We start from the raw sequence: 27,927 nt of genomic DNA on the forward strand, positions 1-27,927 counted from the left end.
TAAATACTTGCTATATTGCTTCTTAAAAGTGGAGTATTTAGAAGCTGTATTTCCAAATTACTCCAATTTTCTGTCCTGTAGAACAATCCATTTAGTTTGGGGTTTGATACTTACTTTTTGTTTGAGCTTAGATGCTATACTGAAATGTAGGCTGATGTATCACCAGTATCACAGGGCTGTGAAAAGGCAGAGGACCCTTGGACAGCCAGGAAATGCATTACCAGCAGAAAAGGGCAGTGTTATCTCCACGGTGAAGCTTCCCCTGTAATAATAGCACTACAGTTGTTAACATTGGTCAAGAAGGGTGAATACAAGTCTAAAGAAGGTACAAAGTCTACTCAAATTGTTACAGGAATGGAGATTTACCTTGCAAAAACAGATCAGTGCTGTTCAATTAGTCTGGCAAAGTAACAGCTGAGATGGATGCAATTGCTGGGTTTTCATGGTAAATGGAGTAACTGTAATAGAAGAGAAAAATAACTGTTAAAGATAGGTGTCAGGGTTGTTCCAGAAATAACTTGAAGACATTGGCTGTAAATAAATCATGTATGGAAATCTGTAAAAAGATCATCACCCCAGAAGCATATGGTTCTGAAGCAGCTGCAGTGAAGAGGGAAGAACTGCTTTCAAGCCAGCAATTTATGAAAATATGAAATAATATGATGCTTACAACTTGAACTGTCTAGAGTTAAAAAGTGAAAAGACATTTAATTTTTAAATTAATTTTATTCACCTTGTTGAAATTTATTTTTAAAAAAAGTTAGTCTGCTCTGAAATGCCAAGAGCTGGACATGCTTTCAGGTATAATGTGTGCACTGTGGGTTTTTTTCAGATGTGGAGGCTGAAGCCCTAAATCTTTAGGCTGAGTAATAAGTCCACAGAAATCCATTGTTACATATTTGAAAGATTTCTTGCTCCTGTTAACTTTATATGTGAGATAAGCGTAAAAGAAAGCAGATTTAACATGAAAGTAAAAGGCTGCTATCTCATAGATAAACCCAGCTTTTCTGAAATACTAGGAAATTGCTTTTGGTGTTCAAGAGAAGATTTAGAGGATTGCATACTTGAGAGCCTGTAAGATGCCAATTGATATGGATTATAGGAAGAACATTAGGATATCTGAATGTGGCTTTTTAGATATGTGTTTTATAAACCTTTCACCTTCTGAATGTGCTTAAACTACTATGAAAAGAAATGGCATATTTTTGTTGTTGTCATTTCTGTTTGTATACACTAGAACTGGCAAAGCACACCTTTATATTCACTGCTATGTAGAAACCATTTTTTGGCAGTGGAATTTTAAGAGAAAATAATTTATCATGTTGTTTTGCTGCAGTTAATCTGCAAAATCCTAGTGTGTTTCTCCATTGTGAAATAGAATTCAGATTTCTGACACGTATCTGTATCTTGAAAATTGGTTAGGTGGTACAGAAGGAACTAGTTGAAATTTTCGGTTGCAAAGATCATTGGGACATCTATCATGTTTGGATTTGGCTATAATTAGTTGTTTCATTAGGTAGAAGTTCACTGGTACAGACAGGAGAAGAAAGATGAGTGATAGGAAAGAAAAATGAGGTTTCAGTAGTTGTCAGTGCATAAATGCTGTGATTTTTTGGTAATGTTCTTACTAGCATCTCACACTGTCTGCAGAAATGCCCATAAATAGCAAAAACATTGAATTGCCTTCCTTTGCTGTTGTTGGACTTTAATAACATTTTGATTTTGAAAAATTAATCCAAAATATGGTAATTTGTGTAATAGTTAAAAAAATTACCTGCTGCATCTCTGATTCATGATATTTTGGAACAGATTCATGATGTTGCACTCACTTGCATTAATCAGGAGAAATTCAAGATCGTAAATTCAAGCTTTTCGCATGTCTGAGTAACTTTTAACTTCAAAGTCTTTGTCATATAATAGGTGACATTGTTCACCATTCTAGTTCTGCTAAATAAATTTTATAGTACATATAGTGTTGTTTCTTGATAAAAGACTAGAATCCAAAAGTAGTCAAGGCATTAGGCAAAAAATAGCATTTTGAATAGAAGTGTGAAGATTTGAAGGGCTGGTGATGTTTATTGGAGATGTAAGGAAGAGAGACTGTAAGATATTTGGTAAGACAGTAACATTGTACTATCATTAGAAATCAAGTGAAACCAAATTAATTTCCTTTCTGGTTTAGGTGCAAAATAAATGTAAAATACTGATGACATTGACTTCACTGTTACGCAGTAGGATGGTCTAAAACTAATCTTTGCTTCTTTTTTTGTTTAGGCCAAACAAATAATCTGAGCTTCCTTTCCTTTTCATCATAAGTTATTACTCTTTCAGTCCTTTAGGTAGTCTTTCTGTAATGAAGTAATTACAATATTTCACCTGGACCAGAGGGTCTTCTAAACCGGTAAAATGTCACTTTCTTGTCTTCCTGAAGCACATTTTAAATTTTTTTAACACACCCCCACACCCCGTGTACTTTTTCTGCACTTCTGAGCTGAGGACTGAAATAACCTGATCTTAGAACTAGCACATGTTCTGATACATTTTATATAGGTTCTGGTGTTTAAAAGTTCACTGCACTAGGAATTGTAGTTTATTTGGTACTGATTCAGCAGCTATATTGATTTTGTTTGTTTGCCATTCTAGAGGTGGGGACTCTAAAATTTATTGAGGTAAACTATTTTTTTCAACTTCCTCCAGGAAAATAGTGTCTGACCTATCTATTCAGGAAAAGCCTGGAAAGATGGCATGCTTTTCATCAAAGAGTTATAATTTTTCTTCTGCTGTTTTTTTCTTTCTTAGGAAGGTTCTGCTAACCCTGGAAGTAAACGTTGGATATCGCAGTGGGCCAGTTTGGCTGCTAATCACACACGTCATGACCAAGATGACCTGAGATTGGAGTCCTCTGTGCCTGCTCCTTTGGAAAATGGTATTAAAAACTGTTCCTATTGTCGTAATTTGTGTTGAAAAACCTGTGAAAGGGAGAAAATAATGATTATGTACTGTACTTAGTCAGCTTTTTTACTTCTAATGCCTCAATTTCACATGAAATTCTTCTGTTTCATTGAGCAGAAACAGTGTAAAAACAAGCTCAGCAGTAGTGGTGTCTGCCTGGCGGTTGAGTGCCAGAATTACACTGAATGTTACTAAAGCAGGAGTGTTTATAAACTGTTTAATATCAGAGAAACTTTCACTTAAATACAGTTTGGGTAGCATAGTAATAGTATAGTATGCATAGTATATTTCCTTACATTTTTCTTAGTCTAAATTGGACTTCAGTGTAATGATTATTAAGCAGTCCAACCTGAGAGACTTCAGCTGAAGCATAGCATCCTTCTTTATCTTGGAAATGCAGAAGACCTTTGATATTTCTTGAAAAACCCAGAAACTTTCTGTTCAGCAATGAACAACCTTATCTCCCTTCCTTGTGAGTGCCAGATGTTCAGGACATGTCTCTCCATAGTTCAGTTTTTCACATTTGTGATTTTGAAGTGGTTTAGTCTTTAATATCCACTGTCTTGACTATAGACTTCTCTTCTGCTTTTTTCTTCCTGTAAATCTCACTTTAGAGGTTGTGATCATCTTTGGGAGAAGTTGTACAAAGAAGTTTTGCTTTTGATGTTGCATAATGCATATATCTGTACCAATGCAGGAAAAAATTCTTATCAGTGGCTGCTGCTTCTGTTGTAGCTTTTTCTTCCCTCATAAGCATTGAACTTTGCCTAGGATACTAAAAATCAAAGGAGATGGAAAGGGGAAAAATTAAATAATCTGATACACACACAGAATATTGGAAATCAAGAGCAAATTTTGCACTATTTGAAAGGATTGGGTGCGTACATACCGGACACTTAAAATCACTGCTATTGAGGCTGATCCTTTGGGTGCTTAATCAGGAGCTTTGGTGGTCTTTTGTTTTCTGTAGTGTTTTAAATGGTCACTTTTATGATCTTCTTTGGAGAGGTAAAGGCTTTTTTTACCACTGTGAGAACTAAGATAAGAGATAAAGTGAAGTAACTACTGTGTAGTACATACCCGTACTGCAAGAATTCTAAAATACTAAAAGGGGAAATAGAGCATTCATAGCACCAAAATACCAAAATAACAAAGGTGTAATAAAAATAAAATTAAGTAGGTGCATCTAAAAACCAATTCAGAAAACATGTCTTCTTGACTATATCTTCTTCAGAAATCTTAGTATTTAAACTTCACATAACACATATTTAGCCAACTATGATGCTAAACAATTCCATGCCTTTTTTTTTACTAAAGGCTGATTGAAATTCACCAAGAAGCTAGTTACATGCTTATATATGTATAAAATATTTGATCTAGTAGGCATGTCTGAGAAAGGTCAATTTTCACAGATGGCAATCTTATTGATTTTTATTAAACCTTCAATTTGTTTCATAATTTTCAAGAAAAAAAACAGTCCTGGAATTAGAAAACCTTGCTTAGATTACAGAGGTACTTACTGTTTCCCAAATCTGTGTCTTAACATAGATTATAGGAAAAAAAAACCTGTGAGTCCTTTTGCATTCTTCATCAAAGGTTTGACACTGCAAAGAGAAAAGATAGATTGAAGAGCATGGGTAGGAAGTAGCAGGTATACATACAGAATGATTGTTGGTCTTCAATTAATTGCTTAGAGGATTCTTTCAGAGAGAGAAACCCTATATTCCAGTTCTTACTCCTGGAGCAACCAATGTTGGTGGCAAACCATGATAGGAAAGTCCCAACAGGGTATGCAGAGCAGTTGCTTATATATCTCTCCTGGCAAGAAAGGGAATTGACAGATGTGTCAGGAAAGTCCCAACAGGGTATGGGACTTTCAGAGCAGTTGCTTATATATCTCTCCTGGCAAGAAAGGGAATTGACAGATGTGTGTTACTAAATGTGTCACATTATATTGCAACAGCAGACAAATGAACTGGAAAAATAATTTTTTCTATCTGAATATTCAAAGTCAGAGGAATTCATAGAGCAATTTATATCACCTTTGAGTAATAAAGACTTTTTTCTGACAACACAAATGTTGTGTTTGTTGAATGGGCGAGGAGGGCACAGTCATCATCACTGTGGAAAAATAAATGTTGGTTTCTAAAACAGTTATTCCTTGCAACAGTCCATGGGATGACCACGCTTTTCTGTCAAAGGAGCATTCATTCTGTGTGCACTGAGAATTCAGTGAAAGTGCTTTAGCACTAATGCTGCATTCTTTTGATGCTTTGTATACAAAGTGTTGTTGATTTTCCATATGTTTTTATACTACAGTGTCTTGTTTGGGATAAAAACATTACTTTTGCTTTCTCAGCGATAGTAATTTCTTTGTTCATGTGTGGGGCTTTTCAGTATTGCTGAGAAGTGTCTCCCAGCACTGCAGATTCTTGCCTGAGTGAGGCAAGGCCTTGCAGTGAGAGGCAGTAGTCTGTCCATGAGACAGACCTCAGGAACAGGCAGGTAGGGAGGAGGATCTTACTCTTTTTGGTAGTTTTGAAATCTGGTCCTAAAGGTGTTTAGGAATGCAAGATTTCCTTTCCACTTCGTGTTGCAATGGTGTGCTAATTGATATAACAGTGATTTCATACCTATTTTGACCTACTGTAAGATCATAAAAACTTTGTATGATTTAGCTGGCTAAAAGAGTTCATTAAATGTTTTTTCTATGTGTCTAAATATAACTGATCTTGTCGTCATAGAAGAGGAGGATGGACTGATGAGTTTTTCACTTTTGTTTTATGTTGTATTAGCCTTATGCAGTCTTAAACATTTAATCTTTCTATTTGCCTTGCTGTTGAATGTCTTCTCAAATATTTTTTTCTTTTTCATTTTTAGATACAGACATCAGTGAGTCTGGTATTTCTGTTAGAAGTGCTGGTTCAGCTACTTCTATGACCAGCCAAGGTGAGCGAAAGAGGAGGACACTTCCACAGCTTCCCATAGAAGAGAAAGTAAATGAAAGTTTAAAACCAAAAACTGTATCTCATCAGAGGTCAGAAATAGGTGAAAAGCAAGACACTGAACTTCAGGAGAAAGAAACTCCAGCTCGTGCTTCAGATGCTAAGTCAAGCAGAACAATGAATGGTCTTTCACCCAAAGCTACTGGAGAAAAAGTGTTTTCTTTTCCCAGCTCTTCTAGTAAAGAGAGGGTTGAAACTGGCAGAGAAATTTCTGTGGTGAAACAAGCTTTAGCAAAAATTCAGCAACAAGAAAGAAAGGAGCAAGGACACTGGACACCCTCGAAATTATCCTCTACAAAATGTGCTGCAAACCAGGTTGAGAAAGGTCGGGAGGAGATTGTTATGTCACCCAAAACTTTGGATAATCAAGAAAATGCTCCTGGACATGTTACAGATAAATCAGAAATTAAATTGGCACAGATTGAGGGAAAAAGAAGAAAAAATGATGAAGTGATTAGAGGACAAAGTCCTAAAGTACTTGGAGGAGACAAAAAGGAATCTTCAAAACCCTTAGTGAGGCAAGGTAGCTTTACTATAGATAAGCCTAGCACAAATATACCTATAGAACTTATTCCTCACATTAATAAGCAGAGTGGTTCTGCTGCCCCTTTAGTATCTGCAAGCAGGTTACGTGACAGAAGTGATTCAATGGACACTGATTCCAGTATAGATACAACACTCATTTTAAAAGACACAGAAGCTGTAATGGCTTTCCTTGAAGCTAAATTGCGTGAAGAAAATAAAACTGATGAAGGTCCTGACACGCCTAGTTATAACAGAGATAATTCCATATCACCAGAATCAGATGTTGATACAGCCAGCACTATCAGTCTAGTTACTGGTGACACTGAAAGAAAATCCACACAGAAGCGGAAGAGCTTTACAAACCTATATAAAGATAGATGTTCCACTGGTTCCCCTTCAAAGGATGTTTTAAAATCTTCTACAAGTGCTAGAGAAAAGATTGAGAAGAAAACTAAGAGTCGATCTTCAGATGGTGGGTCTAGAGCTGAGGCTCGCAAAACTGTGCAATCCAGTGGAAGAATGAGGCAACCGTCAGTAGATTTAACAGATGATGACCAAACATCCAGTGTACCTCATTCTGCCATTTCCGATATCCTATCATCTGACCAGGAAACCTACTCTGGCAAATCACATGGAAGAGTTCCTTTTGCCTCAGCAGATGAACTTGTACATTCCAAGATGGAAGGAAAGTCAGCTAAATCAAAAACCTCTCCTGTTGGACTTGGGCAGTCCAGTAAATCTACCACTCTTCCAAGACCTCGTCCCACAAGGACTTCTCTCTTGCGCAGAGCGCGCCTTGGTGAAGTCTCAGACAGTGAGCTTGCTGATGCTGATAAGGCTTCAGTCGCTTCCGAAGTGTCCACTACAAGCTCTACATCAAAACCTCCATCAGGGAGGAGAAACATTTCCAGAATAGACTTACTCGCTCAACCTCGCAGGAATCGGCTTGGCTCTCTATCGGCACGTAGCGATTCTGAAGCAACAATAACCAGGAGCACTGCCTCGTCACGTACTCCAGAAGCAATCATCAGAAGTGGTTCAAGGCTGCTCTCAGGAGGAGATAGCGCTAAAGTTTCTGCTAGAACTCGAGCCAATAGCATTTCTCGACTTTCGGATTCAAAATCCAAATCCTTGGCTTCGGCTCATAATTCTCCCTCAGGTATGTGAGATTATTTGAAATAATTTTGTACAATACTAGATGTTTTTAACGTATGGATTTTTTAAAGAAATTGTTTAAGAAAGAGCTCTTATGAAACTGTTTAGTTTTAGTTGATGCAGTCTTTTTCTTTGAAGTATAGGCTTCCATGACAGGTCTTGTGGAAGTTTCTCATTTAAAATCATAAAGCCAAGAAATTGTAATCCTTTAATTCTTTGGATATCTTTTCATCTTGAAACCAGTAAGACAGAACTGAATTAGGATAGTCAAATGCATCAACAATCATTTATTTCAGTGCAAAAACAGACCCAAGATCTCTTGGGTCAAATCATGGTAGTTCAGAAGGTCAGCAATGCTATTTAGTAATAGAAGACATAATATTTATTTATAAGGTACGCTTGTAAATAGGCAATCAGAGATTTTTTTAATAAGAATAATAACCTTGAAGTAATGAATTGAAAAACTATGTACTACCTAACTAAATATCATAAAGAAATTTCTTTTGAAGGGTTTGCCTTATCTTGGATTATTTCGTTGTATTCCAAATCATGGTGATTTATGATTTCATCATGATTTCCAGATCATGTTGATGTGTTTTTGGTGTGGTGGTTACTCTACCTTGTCTTACATTTGGAAGGAAAAATCTGCACAGTCTACAAATTTTAATCTACTATTCTGTTAGAAGTTAACATAGCATTCTTAGTGCAAGCAGTGTGAAAGCTGGTAGGTTTTCTCAACAGCAATATTAAATATATAAAAATAAAATGTGTTAATTTTTAAAAAGTGAACTTTCTTGTGAAATGAGTATTTAAATTAAATGTCAGCTTCCTTTCAGAATTGTCATGCTACCAGCTTTACCATATTTGCAGTCAATCCACAGTCTCAGAATAAAATTAATAGAGTAGCTTCCAGCGTTGTAGTGCACTGAAATTTTGCTACATCCCATTCAGTCTTGATACAAGCCACTGTGACAATTAATTTCCCACACTCCTGCTGTCCTTCTGTTGCTTGTGTATCATAAGTGGACCATGTCAGGATTCATAGCATTGTATATTCCCCAGGTAGTTAGTTTTCCTGTGTCATTTATTGGCTTAATAGAAATTTCTGCTGAGATACATTGCTGAACTGTAGAGTTGACTCTGTGTGATTCTATGACAGGTGTCTACAAAGGTACCCAAAAGAGGTGACACTTCAAATAAAAATTCAGTCTTTCCTTGTAAGATATAATTGGGAAAGCAGTATGTTTTCAATTTTAATCAAAATTTTGAACTGCTGATGCAGCCTGAAAGATGGCAACTCTAGGGTAGGGAAGTGTCAGTTAAGACCCCCTTCATGTTTATGAACATACAGTGAATACTAGTTCACATTATGATAATGCTGATTTTTTAAAAAGTAAAGGCCAGATATTTTTGTCACTTCACTGCTTTTGTTTTTTACAAAACTCTGGATGAATTTTGGGTTTTGTGTCCATGTGAAGTATTGCAGGCTTCCTAAACTTTTCCCAGGTTGCTGCATTGAAGTGGTTTGCTTCTGTTGTTAAGGGAAGCGAGTGTATCTTTCTCTTCTCACTCTGTTAGTCTATCACGTTGTTGTCTTTGATAAATGTTCATTTCCCCGTGTCCCACAGTCAAAGTTTACTGTAGCTTGTATAAAACACTGTTTTCAAGAGAGAAAAATGCCATCTTGCATGTATACAGCAACATAGTTATCTAGGTTATTTTAAAAGACCGTTCTTAGAAAAATATACAGTAGTAATAGCTTCTTTCTTATAAAACTGTATCAGTTAATATATGTCAGTGGAGAAGCCTATCAATGTAAAGGCCAGAATCTGAAAGAAATTAATGAAGCAGTCAGATACTTTCAAACAAAATCATCGCTAAATAAACTAATTAAGTTTTTGTTACTATATAAGTAAAATATATTATTACTGCTGTTTAGGATGTAGAGTTCTGAATTTTGTCTGTATCAGTAACATTATTGTATAATTTTTTTACTGATTTATTTAGATTATACTTTAGGAAAATCTGAATTGTTTTGAAAGTGGTGTAATTTTCTAGTGGGTATAGGAGTATATGTCTTAATGCATCTCCAGCTATTTATAGACCACTTTTAATTCCTCAGTTTAATTTTGTTTCTAGAAAAGTCAACAATTAATTTTAGCACTTTTGGAAAATACTAATGAAGTGCTTGACTAAAGCACCTCAACTGTTTGAATAAGTTTTACTTCAGGCACATCTATTTAATCAGGGGGTAACAGGAATGTTTTTTCTTCTCTCCCTGGATATAGAAAGACTGGAAAATGAATGATTTTTACCAGTATTGGGTTTGGGGTTTTGTTTCCTTTACCAGAGGTCTAGCTGCTCTCAAAATGTTAAATGTGTTCCATGGGTTGTCTCATCAGAGGTCAGTTAATACTACCACACTGAACATCAGTAAACATTGGCAGCCTCTTAAGTCCAGCTCACAAAGAGAAAGTTATTTCCGCACTTTCCAAATCAATGTTCAGACAAATATACCTGTAAAAAGAGAGTAAGAATAAGATGTAGTTTCTTGATATTTTTTATTGTCTTGTACTTAATGTGGATGAATTGGAACATGATTGGGTTAAAATTGTCAGAGCTAGCAGCAAGTCTGTAATTTCAAGAATCATTTCTAATCCTTGATGCAGTGAAGTATTGCTTACTTTTATATGAAAGGGCAAGCAGATAAATGGAACATTAGGGTGAGAACTGTTAGCATTGAAGTCATTACCAGAGTTTTTCTGTGGTAGGAGGCTTGATAACTGAGAACATTGTGAAGACACATGAAGCAAAATTAGTCACTTTATAGGACAAGCAGTGAAAGGTCTGATGAAGGCACTGCATCATCAAACAGCAGAGTGTGGTGAATACAAACAGAGGAGACCAAAGACCTATTTTCACAGCAAGAGAGGGAAATTGAAGATGATGTTACAGAAGGAGCTACATATCAGGAAAACAAACGGCAGGATCAGACCTCGTGCAAAGCTGCAACTGTAACTTTAGGCATTGAGTCAGAGCAGAGAGACCCTGAGCAGCAAGCTGTGTTTGGCAGCTCTGCTGCCTGGCTGACCTAGCTGTCATTGCAAATAGCTGGCAGAGAGGTTGATCAAAGCTGCTGAGGTAACTGTGGGGGAAAAGAAATTGATAATGGAGACAAAACAGCCCTTACTAAGTTAATTTTAGTAGTAGGAGCTTGGAAATAGATGCACCTTGAGAAGTCAATGCCTCAAGAAGAGTAGAATATATTCTAATTAGCATAAGGAATATATTCAATAAAATTTATTCTCAGATCTTTGAAGTGAGAGTATGTTGTCCAAATCACCAAACTTGCTGGTGTCAGGAAATTGTACTTCTCACAGAGTAGTTACTAAATTAGGTTTGAATGCTGGTTATTTTAGCCAGGGTTTTTTAGGATTTTCAGGTTAGTGGTACTGATATTCACAGTCTTTGGTGTCTGAGATAAGCAACTGTACAACAACTTTCAGAAATGTACATAAACTCCAATGACATTTGGGCCTGCATAATATACAGATAGTATTAAAACCATATATATGCAATGTATAGCTACCTCACTGGGAAACATGCTTGGATATGCTTGTAATGAATTTCATAACTTTGAGGTTTTTACCACTAGGCCTACAGTAATTTTGTCCTCATATTAAAGAGAAACACATTGATAATATGTAACACCCCAACATTTCGAGGCCTTAAAATTTAATGATCTTAAAAACAGGGGTTTTATGATACTATGTAATGTTGCATATGTTTGTTATTGATGTCATTTCAGTTAGTATCTCTGAAATGTTTAAGCCTTTACAAAATTCAGTATTTTTGATTGAAATATAATATTTTCCTAAAAACGTGTGGGTGGAAAAGAGGACCTAAGACTAATCTCATATTTTATTTAAGCAAATGCTTATAATCTGAATGTTTTAAATCGAATTAACATGATAAAACACTATTTTGTACACAGAGAAATCCAAGCTTCTCCCAGACCCAGACCCTGATGTTGAAACTTACAGTGGTAGAGTACTAGAAATCAAATCTGTTTCTGATATTTCACTTCTCATTCAGTTTTTAGTTTTTAAATATATTATTGCATATGCTCATTGTACAGTGCTGAGTTGCTGAACTATCTCACTTGAGAGATTTTAAGATTAATTTTATAATTATTTTGAAGACTATAATTTGAACTGGGACTAATAATTTAAACAAAAATGGATGAAAAAATGTGGGCCCAACTCATAAATCTCTTTGGACTTTGGTCACACATTGCTTGCATGCTGTTGGTTGACAAATGTACTTTTTCTGCTCATGTTTTACTTCCCTAAGATCAAACAACTTTGAAACCTCCAAAAAGAGATCAGAAAGTGATTGCGGAGACATTGTTACTTTCTACAATAAAGTTAGAAAATTTTTTAAAATGGTAGAACTGGACACAATTTGAAACCCGCATTTAAACCTGAAAAAAACTGCACAAGCATACAATTGTTTTCAGCAATTGAAAATTCATTATTGGTGTGAGGGAAGGGATGTAAGTTTATACACCAAGTCTACATACCATAATCTTTGCATAACACAAAAATTTCTTCCATTATTTTTTACTTAAATTCATATTGGTGTATACTTCATTTGTAATGTTTGTTTTTTAATGTATCAGGAGAAACTATTATTAATTCTTGCATTTTTTAATACTAAAAAACAATTTACATCATTTGGTTCTGTTGTTTTTCAATGACCGATAGGTGGTCACATGCTTATTTCATTTTCTGCAGTACTTACAGAGCCTCATGAATGTCAGTGAATTTGAGGTTTTAAATCCCCTGCAACAATTTAGCAGGTTGTGGTGATGGGAATTTCTTTAAAGGTGGTATCTCTTCCTGCTGGAAATGCCTGAGGACAGCACATCTGAAATCCCTTTTCTAGACTTCAGTAATTTATAAGGGGACAAGAGCCTCCTACTTAGTTCCAGTTCTCCTGTACTCCAGGCTGTCCTCAGCAACATGGCTGTAAAATGCTTTATGTGCTGCATGTCAGAATATATATGCTTCTTTCTCTGAGGCTGCTTTTCTTATGGATGTGCTGCAGATTTGCATAACTGAATATTAATTTTACATATTCTTTTTCTGTACTAAACTCATAAGAATAGAATCATTAAGGTTGGAAAAGACCTACACATCATCTAGGAATTTTATGCTTTCCTTATGTAAGTGTACATTCCAGGCTTGGTGCCAGCTCCATCCCTCCTTCATATCTCTTCATTTTCTTTTTTGTGTATCACATAAACCTTGAATGGAATTTGGGAAAAAAATCTGCAGAAAAAGTGCAATCTGACTATATACTTAAATGTTAATGAATTGGGCCCTTGTTTTATAATGCAGTTTGTCTGAGCTCATATACTGGCTTTTATATCTTACTTTACTCATCACTCTACAAAGAGCATTAGTTTTATGTTTTTATTAATCAATATTTTTTATTTAACACAAATTCTGTAGCTTTCTTTTAAAGACGTAGTAAATAAACCTTTTTTGAGGTACCTGGGGATGGATAATAAATAGCCATGTATTTTTGTGATGTTACTGAAATAATGCTGTTTTTTCTTATTAAAGATGCCATAATAATTCTTTTTTAATAATTAAACTAATTTAGTAAGTGCAAGATGGAGGCGCTTTCCTACAGATTATGCTTCCACCTCAGAAGATGAATTCGGATCAAACCGTAATTCCCCTAAACATGCCCGTCTGCGTACCTCTCCAGCCCTGAAAACCGCGCGACTGCAGAGCGCTGGGACAGCAGCTCAAAGCAGCAACACCTTCAAGCACAGGATAAAGGAGCAGGAAGACTACATTCGTGACTGGACTGCCCACCGGGAAGAGATAGCAAGGTGGGTTTGAAAGGAGTGCTCCTAAAATAACAGAGTTTGTACCCAGCCACTTGTACTGAGGCTCATAGAGGACAAAGAGAGCTGATGAATTTTCTCTATCACTCCTTACTGCTTTCCTTCACTAACTGAATGGGTTACTTAAAATTCTTCTTATGGGACTGGTAGACAGAACACTCACATCACCAGCACATCTCTTTTTAGTGGAAAATGATAGTAGCTTCTGATTTATGATAGCCAAATCCCAGAAGATGAACTTTCAGTTGCATTACTGGGACTTGCGGAGGTACTTTGTGTATATCCTGAGGCTGAAGGGTATGTGATTTCTTACTACCTTTACATATTGAGATAAAATTTCAGATCAATCACAGGTGACAGGGAGAGAAAAAAGCAAGCTTTGGAATGTGAGAGACCATGTTCTCATTTTCATTTTTGATTTATCAGGACATTATTTCATGTTAGGTACTTTCTGATTTAAGTAATGCATATTCACCAAAAAGGATTTTTTTTTTTTTGTTACAAGTCCATGAGATTAGTATACCAATACCTCTGTTATTGCTGGCACTACTCTGCTTCAAGTGTACCAGGGAAAAAGTTAGTTGCGCATTCTGGTAACCAGTTATTGCCATACCATGCAATACCCAGGCAGTGAAAACTTCAGAGAGCTTGCACAAGCATGTAAATGTTATTTAATACTTAGAAGTCAGTGTTCAGGTTCCAAAGATTCTCACAGAACCTAATTGGGAAGCCTAAACAAGAAATAAGTTTTCCTTTTAAGATTAATTTTAATAGTGTGGAGTATTTTCTTACTACTGTGGGAGTGTTTTGCTTAGTGTGATTAATTATTTTTTGTTTCCTGATTTTGGTAATATTTTTCAACATTTGTTTTTCTGTTGTGATCTGTGCAAAAGGAAGATGCAGAGACCTGAGAGACACACAGAAGATACCTAAGGGAATCTCATAGTATCTGGACAAACAATGAAATGAAAATATTCTTCCTAGAACATCTCTTCATTTTCAGAAGTCTAAAGTTAGAGATGGTTATAGGAAGGACTGTGTGTATATGGGAAAAATAATTGATAGCCATAGCATATTAGTTCCTCCTGACAAATAGTACTGCTGAACCTCTACTTCAATGAAACTTTTTGGTATGTTTTGTCCATCTAAGAGAGATTGACATAATTGATGATTCAGTCTAAATTCATTTGGTGTTTAGGCTAGCAGGTTTTTCCTCTTCCCTTGGGATTCTTACTCTTTCCTACATTGATGTATTGGCTTTAAAATTTGTTTTAAAGGCTGTGTACTTATCCTACCTCTTCAGCTTTATTTTCAGTTGAAGTGCTGAGAGGCTCAAATCAGTACTGCCAAATTTTTAGGTTTATATAGAGATTTTACACAACTTGCGTTAAATGGCCTTATTTAAAGTAAAGCAAAGTAGCATTTAGCATCTGAGAAATTCCAGATTACTGTCATCTGTTGTCACTGCTTCCAATACCAGTTTTAGCCTCTGTTGAGAGCATTTGCTGTAGGTCACTAGTTCATCCTTTCTGTGTCTCCATATCTTTGTAGTGATTCACATTTTTGCTCCCTGGCTTTAATTTTAACTTCTATCCTCCATAAGATACTTTTTGTCTCTGCTCCTATTTCCTTGCTAACCACAGGTTCTGTTATTGCCTACCCTAGTTTTATTTTTCCATCCCAGCCATCAGTCCAGCCTCTGTGTTCGGGATCCCTTCAACTCTGTTTAGAGTTTTAAAAAATTAAGATGGCTATATGCTGTCATTAAAATGAGTTGATTTATTTTTGCTGTTGTTGAGTAGCTGATTGTAAGGATAAGCCTTTCATAAAATACATGTGTAGCAGAAAGTAGTGTAGAAACTGTATAGCAAACATTTCATTGCATCTGTTACCATCATACTGTGTTTTAATAACTCCATGACTGACCCAGTTTGCACAATTTACAGATGTTAATAAAACTGAAAATTTGAAAGAGGTGTTTAGAGAAAGTTCCTGGAATAATTAAACTTGATTTGAAGCCACATTGGTATGGAGGGAATTCACACCCTTTTAATAATGGGAACCTCACAAATATTTTATCTGAGGATGTTAAAGTATTGTTACAAAATCCACTGACTCAGTATAGGAAGTGAAACATAGTAGACTAAGCATAAAAATAGTCCAGTAGTTCAGCACTATTACAGATATCATAGAAGTATTCCTATTTCCTTGTGTTTTTTTCTAACACTGGGCATTCTTTCACTGCAGATGAATAAGAACTAGAGTTCCAGGCTTTTGAAAAAAGTGGTCATGCTCTCTTCATCCCAAGCCCTGTATTCTCACTTATCCTATGTGTTGGAAACTGAGTCTGTTCCCTGTGTAGCTGTGTAGCTACCTGACTCTGCTCACCAAGTGAATCTAAAGCAGTATTTCCTGGAGTGGGTTGGGGGATTTAGGGAATTTGAGGTTTATTAGTTTTGCCTCTGTGAACTGATTTGCCTTGTATGCTTGCTAGGTCTGATGCAGGAAGCAGTAGAGATCTGCAAGGCACCCTGCAGTTGTAGTAGAGTAAATAGGGTGCACCTAGAGCCTAAGTCTCTTGTCCCTGATTGCACAAAACATACTCCTTATACTTAAGCAAAAATTTCTGCTTCCAAAAGTTAATGTAGAATTACTTGAAAACTTCATAAGTCAGGCTCAGCTTACAGCTGATTTCTAATATTCTTTCTAATATTCTTTTTCACAGTGCTTCTCGTTTACTGCTCTATGTTGTTTCTATACAGAAATGTAATTGGGTACTGGACTATAGCTTACTTTCACATAGAAAATTATTCCAGATTTTGTTCACATGACTGATATTTGACTGTGGTAATTATCTGTTGCTTACCATCTGCACTGTTAGAGTTGTTTGTCCTGATACTTCTAGGATTCATTTGAATTAATTTTTATATAGAGATCTGACACTTTATGCAATTTTGATTTCTTGGTAAGAACACATATGATGTGGTTGTGTCATGTTGAAGCATTGCTGATTTCTGTGAAGAGTTAAGTCTTCATTAGTTGATGCTACTTTTAGTTATGGTTTAGTTATGGTACATTTTTCTTCTGAAAAATTTGCTGAAAATTGAAATCCTGGTTTTATTTTCTTGACAACTACTCATTAAATACCAGAATTTGTCCCAGAAAATCAAATGTGAATAGTAGCAACTTCTCTATTTATGGAAAAAGTTAGATGATTGTATGACACAAAGGAAGTAGCTGTTTTAGTGTATCTACTACTAAGAATATTAGACATTGAAGGGCATGTGTAAATTGCCACATATTTGTCTACAGTCTTCTTCCAGTTATGTAAGCTGCACAAAGTTGTACTTCCTTGTGGATTGCTGATGATCAGCCACAAAATCCAGTGTTGGAAATTGGCTGGAAATTTCTCTAGTTACGTTTGCCTTTCTAGTTGGAATTCTCTTTCACTTAGTCTTAAGCTATCTCTAGGCCAGTGGTATCCATTGTTTTTGACTTGAAGACAAAGTGAAAATTAAGAGCAGAAGGAACACCTTGAACAATCTCTCACTGTGGAGCCCAGGGTGTGTCACTGTCACGTGGCTGTGCACCTCCTTCCACTTGAGTGGTAGGTGCTATGTGTCACCGAGTCCTTGGTGGCACAGAAGTGGCACTGTCAGCTCCTGTGCCTTCAGTGCTGTCAGGCAGAAGTGTGAAAGGGGATCACTTGGCAGTCTGCTCTTCTCAAGTCTGTGATCCAAGCTGGAGATTGAGGGTGCCATAGTTAATAATGGCTTTTAGCTTTTGCTTTGTGGAGGTTTTTGTTTTGTTCCCTTCTTCTTTTGGGGTGTCCTGGGGAGGAGTAGCACAAGCAGAGCAAGCCAGAGCAGAGCTGAGTTTTTGATGCAGTGAATCAGATGCAAATAAAAGGACTCTTCGGCTGAGAAGTCAGCTGTATATTTGTAATGCTATCATATCCAGGGTTTTAAAGGTATGTTGTATTTTTGCCACTGAAAAATTTGTCTTGATTACATTTGGGGATTTAGGGTATTGATGTGGAATTTGAGACCCATTAGCAGCTTGATTTGAGCAAGGTATGGAGCTGCCAAAAAAATCAGAAGTCGTGAAAACATTTTTTTCAGTTAGGCAAACTAAGGTACAAATTAAATGGTTTCTGAACATTTCAGATTTACTGTCATGTCAGACATACTGCCAGTTATACATCTGTGCAGTATTTTCAGCATATTTCCTATGCATCCTCTGTGTTGGATATACTGCACGTTGCACGCATCTGCCTGAATCCTAGGAAGAAAACAAGGATATTTTGTCTTTTGAGATCACCTTTCACCTTCTTCCTCTAGAAAGGCACGCTATTAAAAGCTTCAGTCAAAATTTGCTTTTATGGTTCTACAAATAATCTTTCTGTTTAAAAAGGCATGCAGGTTTTCGTAGCACGGTTATCAGGAACTAGAACTTTCAACCTCAAAGGCTGCAGATTGGGCTCTACTGGCCCAAAGGTATTTGTAGGAGTGAATGTAACACTCTCTTTATTATTAGGATCAGTCAAGATCTGGCTCTCATCGCACGGGAAATCAACGATGTAGCAGGAGAGATAGATTCAGTGACTTCATCAGGCACTGCCCCCAGTACCACAGTAAGCACTGCTGCCACCACCCCTGGCTCTGCCATAGACACTAGAGAAGAGGTAGGAGATCTTCATGGAGAAATGCATAAGGTTCTTCCTTTTCTTTATTTCTTTTGCTTTTAGCATTTTGCATAGCCTTTTTAGTTATTTCCACTCAAACCGTGTGCATGATCTCAACATTTTTTTTTATTTGAAATTCCTTTACATTTCAACCAACAACCCAGAAGTCATTTTGTGAACACAGCTTGTCAAAAGGATGCATACTATCTGTCTGTCTCTTTTTTTCCACAAAACTTAGGATAAGATAGTTATTTGTTTTTTGCTTGTCTGTAGCCTTAGATATACCATTGGATGGTATCTAAGTGCATTTAAAGATACTAGTGTGTATGCACAACTATATATAAATGTATATATTTAATTCTTTGCTTAGCTATTAAAAACAAAAAAGTCCCTCTTTTCACAGGTGACAAAAAACTTCCATCTTCTGAACACTGAAATACTTAGGTACCCATCAGTTAACTTCAGATTTTCTTTCTTAATAACATTGTCAAAAACTGCCTTGAAATAAGTTTGCTTTATGCTTCTAATAATTCCTATTTCCTTTGCCTACCTCTGGTGTGCTGTTCTAAGAATATATTGACTAACGTGTTCTAGTAACCATCATAGGTCTAATGCTGGTAAAGATGTTAATCTGAATTTAAGTCATCACTTTCTACCATGTTAGAGTTCACCATAATAATGTGTTGTAAATGTTTAATGCATTTTTTCTTCATAGTATTCCTTTCAAAATATGTTTTATTCATTTTTGTGTGCATAAATTTTGGTTAATACACGAGTTTACTGTGGTTAGTTTAATATTGTCTTTTTCTGTGGAAAAAAAGATATAAACAGCAATAAGAAATCTGTGAGCTGGGTACTCAGAAAAATTACAAATGCACTCACATAGATTTTGGGTTTAATTCTCCTAGACTGTGGCTGAACTTTAAAGATGTAAAATGCTCTTTTTATCAGATCCAATTCGACCACTCAAATTTTTTTTAATCATTAAATAATTATTTTCTTCTTCAAAAAATGCGATGCATTGTGTACATACTGCAGGTGGCAGTATCTCCTTTAGGTAGTGTAGGTCTTTCTGTAACACTATAACTTATTTGGAAAAAAAACCCCTAAATCTCAGAGTACTCTTCTCAATTCCACAGATATGTTCCATTAATCAAAGGAATTAATTATTCAGTACCAGTTTATAGGTAGCAATTATGTTACCTGTCCAGAAGCAAAATTTCAGTGGGGTAGTCTAAATTTGCCATGTATGTCTAGTATTTAGGAAAAAAAACCCCACATCTTGTTCATTTGTACAAGATATTTTTACATAAGAGATGCATCATTTTATACTATAGAAGACAACAGAATTATTATTATTTGATAAGCATCTTAGAAACTGTTTCAGGAGAAAAAACCCCAGTAATCTGATTATTGGATGTATCCAGTAGATTTCATGAACTTCATTTTTCTTTTATCCTGCAGTTGGTGGACCGAGTATTTGATGAAAGTCTCAATTTTAGAAAAATCCCTCCAATAGTGCATGCGAAAGCCCCGGAAGGGAATGGTCGGCCTAGTGATGCCAGACCTCAGCTGACAGAGGCCCTCGATCCCCCAACAATTACCCGCAGAAGGACTTGGAGCAGAGATGAAGTGAGCACACAACAGGATTCTCTCTAAGAATGTGTCAATTTTAAGCTTTTACAATTATCTCCCCACTTAATATTCTAGATATTATCCTGTCTCTCCTACCTCTAGCAGGTGGCATTAATATTTGAAAAAATATGTATTATTTTATTGGCAAAATGTTCAAATACCATTGTATACGATACTATCTAAAACAAAAGTAAGATTTTTTTATAGTTAAAGATAACAAAATATATGGAGTTGTTACTATTAAACTAATAATATCCTTTTTATTAAAAACTTATTGCAGGTTATGGGGGACAGTTTGCTGTTGTCCTCAGTCTTCCAGTTTTCTCGCAAGATAAGACAATCCATAGACAAAACAGCTGGCAAAATCAGGTAGGTTGTTAAAAATTGCTGTTATTGCTGAAAAATGTCTGTTCCCATCAACATTCCCAGCAGTAAAAAAAGATAAATATAATAGTCACAGAGGAAATGAATGTAGTAGAAACTTGTCTTTTAAAAAAGCACTGTTACCCATGGCATTTTTAGCATTCAGAAGGATTTGGAATGAATACTTTTTGCATTATTCCTTCTGTTTATTTCACTTTATGTGAAGAGAAATGTCAGGAAAGTTTGCATGGACAGAACAGCATCCAGCAGAGGAGCTCTTCCAACATAAGCTCTTCCAGATTTGCAGTTCTGTGAAAAATCTACACAACCTCTGTGCAAGTCTTGTAAAACTCCCTTCCTTAAAAGTTAAGATTAAAATATTGCTGAACTCTAAAATTGGTCCCTGCAGGTTTGCCAAGTTTGTTTTAGGGATTTTGCATTTTAGGAAGAAAAAACAAATTGGACAGAGGAGAGCAGGGAAGCAAAACATGAAAAATGGGAATCTGCCAGTATGCTTTGGGGTTTTACAAGTAGAAGTGACTTCTTTAAACATATGAGTGATACTCATACTACTAGAACATATATATATATAAAATGTACATATTGAGACTTTTCAATGAAAACTTTTTCTATAAAATGCATTTTTAATATTTCCTAAAATGTTTTCTTTTTTATTAATATGAAATACAAATGTAAAAGTTGAATTTCTTTGTCTTATATTTGGGTGTTTTTTATTATTGTAAAATGCAGTATTAATGGGGAATTTTCTCACTACAGTGAAATAGTTGGCTTTTTAGAAATGTGTCAGTGTTGAAGGAAAGAACCAGCTGTGTCTGTATATCTACCATAAGCAAGTATTTAGCTGCAGAACTGCCATCTTAATCTCAATAATAATGATTTTGCTGAAAAACTTGAAACCTGTATGCTTCCCTGAACATTTAAACAGTGTGGTTAGATACCATCAGGTTTCAGTTTATTATATTTTATTTTCATGTAGCACTCCTTATCCTGTTTTCCCTATCAAGTTTTCTAATCTTTCAGATTATTTTGTGGGGTTCTTTCCCTAATTTAAACATACTGTTGCATTTCTTTCTTCTAGAATATTATTTAAGGACAAAGACAGAAATTGGGAAGAAATTGAAAACAAGTTACGAGCTGAAAGTGAAGTTCCTATTGTGAAAACATCAAGCATGGTATGAATAGTTACCTTTCCTGGGACTGGTTATGCTGCTCATCTCATGGCTAAGTAATCAGTAGAGGAATGTGGTGTTGTCAGTGACATAAGGGCAAACATCTTTAAAAACCCTTATTTAGACACTAAGTATATTTCAAGAATGAACCTAATCTTCAATAATGACTATTTTTTTTATAATTACTAAGATTTACTGTCTTAGTAATTACTTTTTACTGTATCATTAAGAAACAAGTAATTGTTCAGGGGAAATTTTCAGATTAAGAATGCAGTAAAAGGGATTCAAACTATATATAGACCATCAGTATGTTTGTTAAACAAAAGGTAACAGTTATTATCTGGAATGTTAGATTGCTTTTGAATAAACTTGGTTTACAGTCTAAAAACTATTCTACCTACTAATCATTAATACTTAATATGTAATACTTAACACTAGTAATACTGATTATTTATATTTAGAGAAATTGTTGTGTTTTAAATGTATGTGATGAAAATAATCCATAGACACATTGCAATAAAAGGATTTTTCAGTGAAAAATAATCCTATTGGTTTTGTCTGGAAGTGGTAACCATAGGTTGCCCACTAGCACTCCAGCTGTTTTATGTAATAGCCTAATTGCATAAATCAGCTCTGGTTTATGGCCTAATTCAGGCCATTTCAAGACCAGACTGTGTGACAGTGTGAGGGAACAGACCACATGTTGTGTCTCGGTACACTTCTCCTCTGCTTCTAAACACAGAGCATAGGGTTTGAAAAACATCCTTGCATGAGGCAGCAGGCACAGCCCAGCTACATTATCCATCTGCAGAGTCTGCTGTTAAAAATATCTGTTTAGAGACGCAGGGTTTTTTGTGGGAGAGAAACCTGCTCAAATGTGAATACATTTCTTCTGGCATTGAACAGGCTAGAACTTCTCTGCTAGCTCGTTATCAGTTAGTAAACTCCTCCAGACTGATTTTCCCTGGAAGTATAAAAGACTTGGCCTGTAATTTTTGCAGAATGGTGTATTTATCAAAAGCAATCATTAGTAAATCAGTATTATAATTTAATAGATTTGCTGATAGTTTGTTAGGTTTTTTCAAAAAGTTAATGAAGTTTCTCTTGGAAGTTTCTAATTTTATAAATATTATAATCCAAGGAGTTTCTCTTATCCCTCTCCAGAACAAGATCTAAATTTAGTGTTTTATATTCTAAATGCCCTAAATATGGGAGGTTAAGGTATTATTAAAAACGAAAAAGGTTTCTTGTACATTTATTCCTAAGTTCACCATTTTACTGAATTTTTTTCTATCTATTAAAGCATCTCACACTGATTGAAAGTTTATAGGTTGTTCAGTGTTTTTTTGTATATGCACTGATTTTTAAATTTCTGCCTAGTTTTCAGAGCAATATGTTGTTCAAATGCAGTGCCTTTATTTACCACAGAATACTAAAAGTTAAGAAAGGACAGTTGTAAGTGATGTTTGTTTTGTCCTTGGAACATTTATGTCCAACTCAGATGTGAAATCTGCTTAAAGATAATGACTGCGTAAAGATAATCAATCTCTTTGCCGCCCATGAAAATCACACTACTTAGTACAGAACAGCTTTCTGAAATGCATTAATGGTTTTCTGAAATCAGTGCCTTTGAAAATTCTCAGCTTTAGAATACCACTGACACCTCTTCTCAGCAGCTGGGTTAACTCTATTCTTCCATGTAGGATCCTTCAATTGTAGGATTTACATATTTATACTAACATAAATATGCTAATTCTACCAGGGAAATTACTCAGGGAAGTGGTCGCAGCACTCAGCCTGCCAGAGTTCAAGGACCCTTGGGAAAATGCTCTCAGGCACTTGGTGTGATTCTTGGAGTGTCCTGTGCAGGGCCAGGAGTTGGACTCAATGATCCTTGTGGGTCTCTTCCAGCTCAGGTTATTCTGTGATCCTACAGCTTTAGATGTGGTACATTTAATGATTGCTGTGTTTCTGAGTGCATTGCTGTGGCTGTGGCTGTGTTAGCTAGTGCAGCACAGTGGAGCAAAATCTGTAAGGCAGAGTGCTGGGGCCCCAGCACTGGGGTGCTGTGCAGGATCTCAAGGGACAGAACCTTGATGCAGACATCTCACTGTCTGACTCACATCTCTACAACATTATAAATTACTCTGTTCTATTTAATACTGAGTTTATCCTGTAACTTCCCTTTCAAGGTCTGCTCTTAATTTGCCTGTTCTCCACAGAACTGTGGTGTCTGTGCTTGAGCAGAGGTGGCACAGGCAGATAAGCAAGGGTCAGAATGAGGCCGTGGGGATGGTAGCAGGCAGTCAGTGCAGAGGGCTCTGGCCTTCTGAGTGGGACATGGATCTCCAGCACTGCCACCCATGGCTGGGCCAGCACCAGTACAGATGTTCTTGATGGCAGGAAGGACAATCCAAATAGCATAATGCAATTGGACAGGTTTGAGAGAGGGATTGTTCACTCCTGAGAGGTAGTTTAAATCTCTTTTTCCTTAATGGAAATTTCCTTTATTTTTCCATCATGGCCTTAAGCCGGGATAGGGAAGATTCAGATTAGATATTAGAACAATATTTTTCACTGTTAGAGTGGTCTGGTCAGGAACAGGTCACCTAGGGGAGTGGTGGAGTTGCCATCCCTGGAGGTGTTTAGGAGGTACCTGGATCTGGCACTGGGTGGCGGTTTAGTGGTATAAGAGCTGTAGTGGCAGTGCTGCAGTAACAGCTGAACTTAAAAGCTTAAGGGTCTCTTCCGACTTTTTCCGATTCTATGATAATGAAACATGGTTGTTTATTTTCTAGGAAATATCATCAATCTTACAGGAACTGAAACGAGTTGAGAAGCAGCTGCAAGGTAAAAATCTTTTTTCACTTTTGTGGTGGTTTAGCAGCTGGACTTAAACGCTTAAGGGTCTCTTCTGACCTTTTCCGATTCTATGATAATGAAACATGGTTGTTTATTTTCTAGGAAATATCATCAATCTTACAGGAACTGAAACGAGTTGAGAAGCAGCTGCAAGGTAAAAATCTTTTTTCACTTTTCTGTGGTTGCTTGCTTCAATTTTTTTAATAGATATCTATATTTGTGTATGTATAACATGAAAAAATTACTGTGATTTATCAAAATATATTCACAGTATCATTTATGTGCATCGTTATCATATAACTGCTGATACATTTGATAAACAAACATGGCTGTTTTTTTAAAAGCAGAAGAGTGGTCATATCTTTTTATATGGGATAAGATATCTATATGTGTCTATGTATAACATGAAAAAAGTTACTGTGATTTATTAAAATATATTCACAGTATCAGTTAGGTGCATTGTTATCATATAACTGCTGATACATTTGAACATGGCTGTTTTTTTAAAAGCAGAAGAGTGGTCATATCTTCTTATATGGGATTAGTGGCCCATGCTTATCATCATTATGTTAGTTGTAAATTTCCTATATTTGTTATTTTTAGTATTCAGATCTAATCTGAGAGCAAATCGTGTTTTTGAAAATAATTTTTAAAGAGAAGTTATAAACCACCTTTAGAGACAAATCATTAATAAATGTTAGTACATATTTGGAAATAAAAAGAGAAGTTCTGTTAAATGTGACACATATATTAATAGTATAATAAAATGAAATGGTACTAGGTACTTCAGTTTGCCCTCACTGTGTGAATAAATGACTGCTCTTTTATACAAATTTCATTCAATCATGGAATCAGCAACTATGGCTATTTCCTGGGGGTGGGGTGGAACAAAGCATAATATAACAGTAAGATCAGGGGGAAAAGCCACTTAAATGCAAACCATCCTTCTGTCCCTATAACCTAATTGTAGATGGTTTATCATCTGTTTCCTGTCCATGCATCAGTTCATGTTTAGTTTGTGCAGTTTCATTTCATCTAAAGTTTTAGTATATGTAACTGCTTTTGAATACATGTATCAGTTTACATCTGTGTTGGATACACCATTTCTCTGTCGTGGGCAGCACCCATAAAAACTCACATCTGTCATCATAAAAATAAAAGTGTGAATAAGGATTTCCATATTTTTATAGTAACAGATAATTGGGTTTTTTATGGCTTCTTCCCTATCCTTCTCATCTCTTCCTGACTGCTTAGCAATTAATGCCATGATTGACCCTGATGGTACCCTGGATGCTCTGAGCAACTTGGGATTCGCCAGCCCCATCTTACCAGCTCAGCCGAAGCCGAAGTCCAGCCCTGTTTCCCAAGGCCCCCGCCCGGCAGCGCAGCCAAACTGCCAGCCCGAGGCCCGGGCTCGTCCTGCCGCCGGCCCTGTGGCAGCTGAATTGGAAAATGCTGAGTCCGAGGCAGATTTCAGCATACATTTCAATAGGTTTAACCCAGATGGGGAAGAAGAAGATGCCACCCTGCGTGAGTGACATCTCAGTGTTTGATACAAAAACCTTTCATGTGGAATGTTTAGAAATCAAGGAAAACTTGTAATGTTTGTTTTTATAATTAAAAAAAAAAGGCTTGGTCAAGCAGCAGTTGTTTTATTAAACCAGTTTTCTTTAATTGTGATGCTTTGATTGTCACACAAATCTTTTTCAAATCATAAAGATATGCATAGATACCAATGTAGGAAAGCAGATTGTGGCAGGTTTGCCCTTTGTGGTTGTGTGCTTTGCAAAAGAATTATTATATCAGCAGTTTTCCCTTAATAGATTTATTTCTTTTCAAAAGCCATGTAAGCAGTCTAACATTTACTGAAAACCCCAAATCTCTTTGCCGAGCTGCTCTGATGAACAGACTTCCTCCTCTAAAGCTTGTACAGAACTGTTGAACAGTTATGTTTGATTCTGAATTAGATGATTTATATAGGAAACATTATCTTTGACTACAATGACACATTACTGCAAAAGTAAGACAGATTTCAGAAAGCATTCATTCTCATGTACTGGAAAATCTCAAACAGTTCTGTGGTTTATGTAACCTTGTTGCTGCGTAAATTGTCTTGGGGTTTACAAATAAGTTCACATATTATGTTTGCACTAAGATTTGCTGGGAGTGGTAGGTGAACATATCGATATCGTTGAACAGCAAGCAGTGTTTTGGTGTACATAGAAAACTGATAATACTGTCCTTGTATTATCATTACAGTGTTTTAATCCACTTTCTGAAAAGACTATTTGGCACTTTTTGATCTTCTTCAAAAGTCTTTTTGATGTTAATGAAAGTAGAAGTATTTCATATCTCATTTCTGTCCAAATCTTTGTTGAAACTAACTAGGAAATAAATTTGAACGTACAGCAATGTGGGACATTTTAAAGCATATTGAGGCAAATGGGCTCTCACCAATCCAAATGCAACGTAAACTTACAGAAGAAATTATTGTTTATTTGGAATGATCATGAGATGTAAAATTTTCTTTAGGGAACTTGGAAATAGAGTTGTCATGATTTGCTTGATCGATAGATGCACTCCCAAGCAAGTGATTTTATTTGTTTCTGTATATTTTCCTGTAGTCTTGCTAGTAAAGCTGTCCCTGTCTTACATATTTAAAAGGATTCTGGACAACGACTGCTAACATGGACGTTTTGCTTATACCACTGAAAAGCAAGTCTATTTAAAGTTTCCTATATAAGCCTATTTTCCTTATCAGTTGTCCCAGTAACTTAACATTTGGAAATAATGAAAAAAATTAAAGTAAATTACTTTGTATTTCCAGAACACTGTAATTTGGAGGAATGTTTTTTCTGTTAAATGTAACTAATAGACTGGAATTTTCTTATGTTTGCATCAGTCTCTATATATTAAGGTTAAAGATACAGTTTTGCAGCTTTTATGAAATGGTCTTTAATATTTCAGCAATAATCCTATATGAGATTTGTTTTTAAAAAACCTACTTTCTGTACGCTTTTAAATTGTACAGGCTTTCAGAAATCAGTAAAAGTTGGACCAGTTAATAAAGATGCAAAAACTTTTTTTGTAGAGATGTAAAAACAAAACCACTAATCTGTTGTATAATGGATTTCATATTTTCTTTAAAAAAAATTAAAAGCAAACAGTCTTCATGTATGACTCAATATGCTCTACTCCAGCTAACTGTGGGAGCCTGGATGACACTAGTTTACAGAGGCTACAGGAAAACTTCTTGAAGGTGCAGAAGGGCAAAAATAGATGGAAACTAGAGCTAAGTGTTGAAAACTGAGTGTACCAAACCATCACCATAATTCCTTCTTTTGTTTAATGCTTGGGAACATAATTTTTCTGCAGATTCAAGTGGAAAGTAGGAAATGGCTAGGAAGGATTAAAGGTGCAGGCTCTTCATACAAAATTCTGTTTGTGTTATTTCAGGCGTTTTTACCTTTATGTTGTGTAATAAGCATTTTGCATTACTATGTTATTATTTTGTATGGACATGTTCTCTTTATTTATTTTTGTTACATTTATTATGTATGTTATTTTGTTATATGCATTTACAACTCCATTTTTAAATAAAGTGTTTCTGGAACTTTACAAATGTGTGAATATATA

General features: G+C 35.8%; 1 protein-coding gene across 9 annotated transcripts in view; it reads left to right on the forward strand.

Annotated features, from left to right (window-relative positions):
- The window catches only part of CEP170 (centrosomal protein 170), a 93,304-nt gene extending 65,397 nt beyond the window's left edge, over nucleotides 1-27,907 (forward strand). For 2 of the 9 annotated variants that reach the window (XM_039697874.1, XM_039697880.1), the window contains 9 exons: nucleotides 2,800-2,926; nucleotides 5,833-7,641; nucleotides 13,308-13,542; nucleotides 18,094-18,271; nucleotides 19,706-19,873; nucleotides 20,157-20,245; nucleotides 21,339-21,432; nucleotides 24,228-24,279; nucleotides 25,546-25,910. In XM_039697874.1, the coding sequence (XP_039553808.1) occupies nucleotides 2,800-2,926; nucleotides 5,833-7,641; nucleotides 13,308-13,542; nucleotides 18,094-18,271; nucleotides 19,706-19,873; nucleotides 20,157-20,245; nucleotides 21,339-21,432; nucleotides 24,228-24,279; nucleotides 25,546-25,829 (3,036 nt within the window). In that variant the 3' untranslated portion in view covers nucleotides 25,830-25,910. Of the gene's footprint in view, nucleotides 1-2,799; nucleotides 2,927-5,832; nucleotides 7,642-11,631; nucleotides 11,683-13,307; nucleotides 13,543-18,093; nucleotides 18,272-19,705; nucleotides 19,874-20,156; nucleotides 20,246-21,338; nucleotides 21,433-24,227; nucleotides 24,280-24,393; nucleotides 24,446-25,545 lie in introns of all 9 variants that reach the window. The other 7 variants (XM_039697877.1, XM_039697875.1, XM_039697876.1 and 4 more) reach the window with 7 other exon arrangements.
- The last annotated feature ends 20 nt before the right edge of the window (nucleotides 27,908-27,927 follow it).

This window comes from Passer montanus, unplaced genomic scaffold, assembly GCF_014805655.1.
Source record: "Passer montanus isolate IOZ18808 unplaced genomic scaffold, ASM1480565v1 scaffold12, whole genome shotgun sequence".
NCBI lineage: Eukaryota > Metazoa > Chordata > Aves > Passeriformes > Passeridae > Passer > Passer montanus.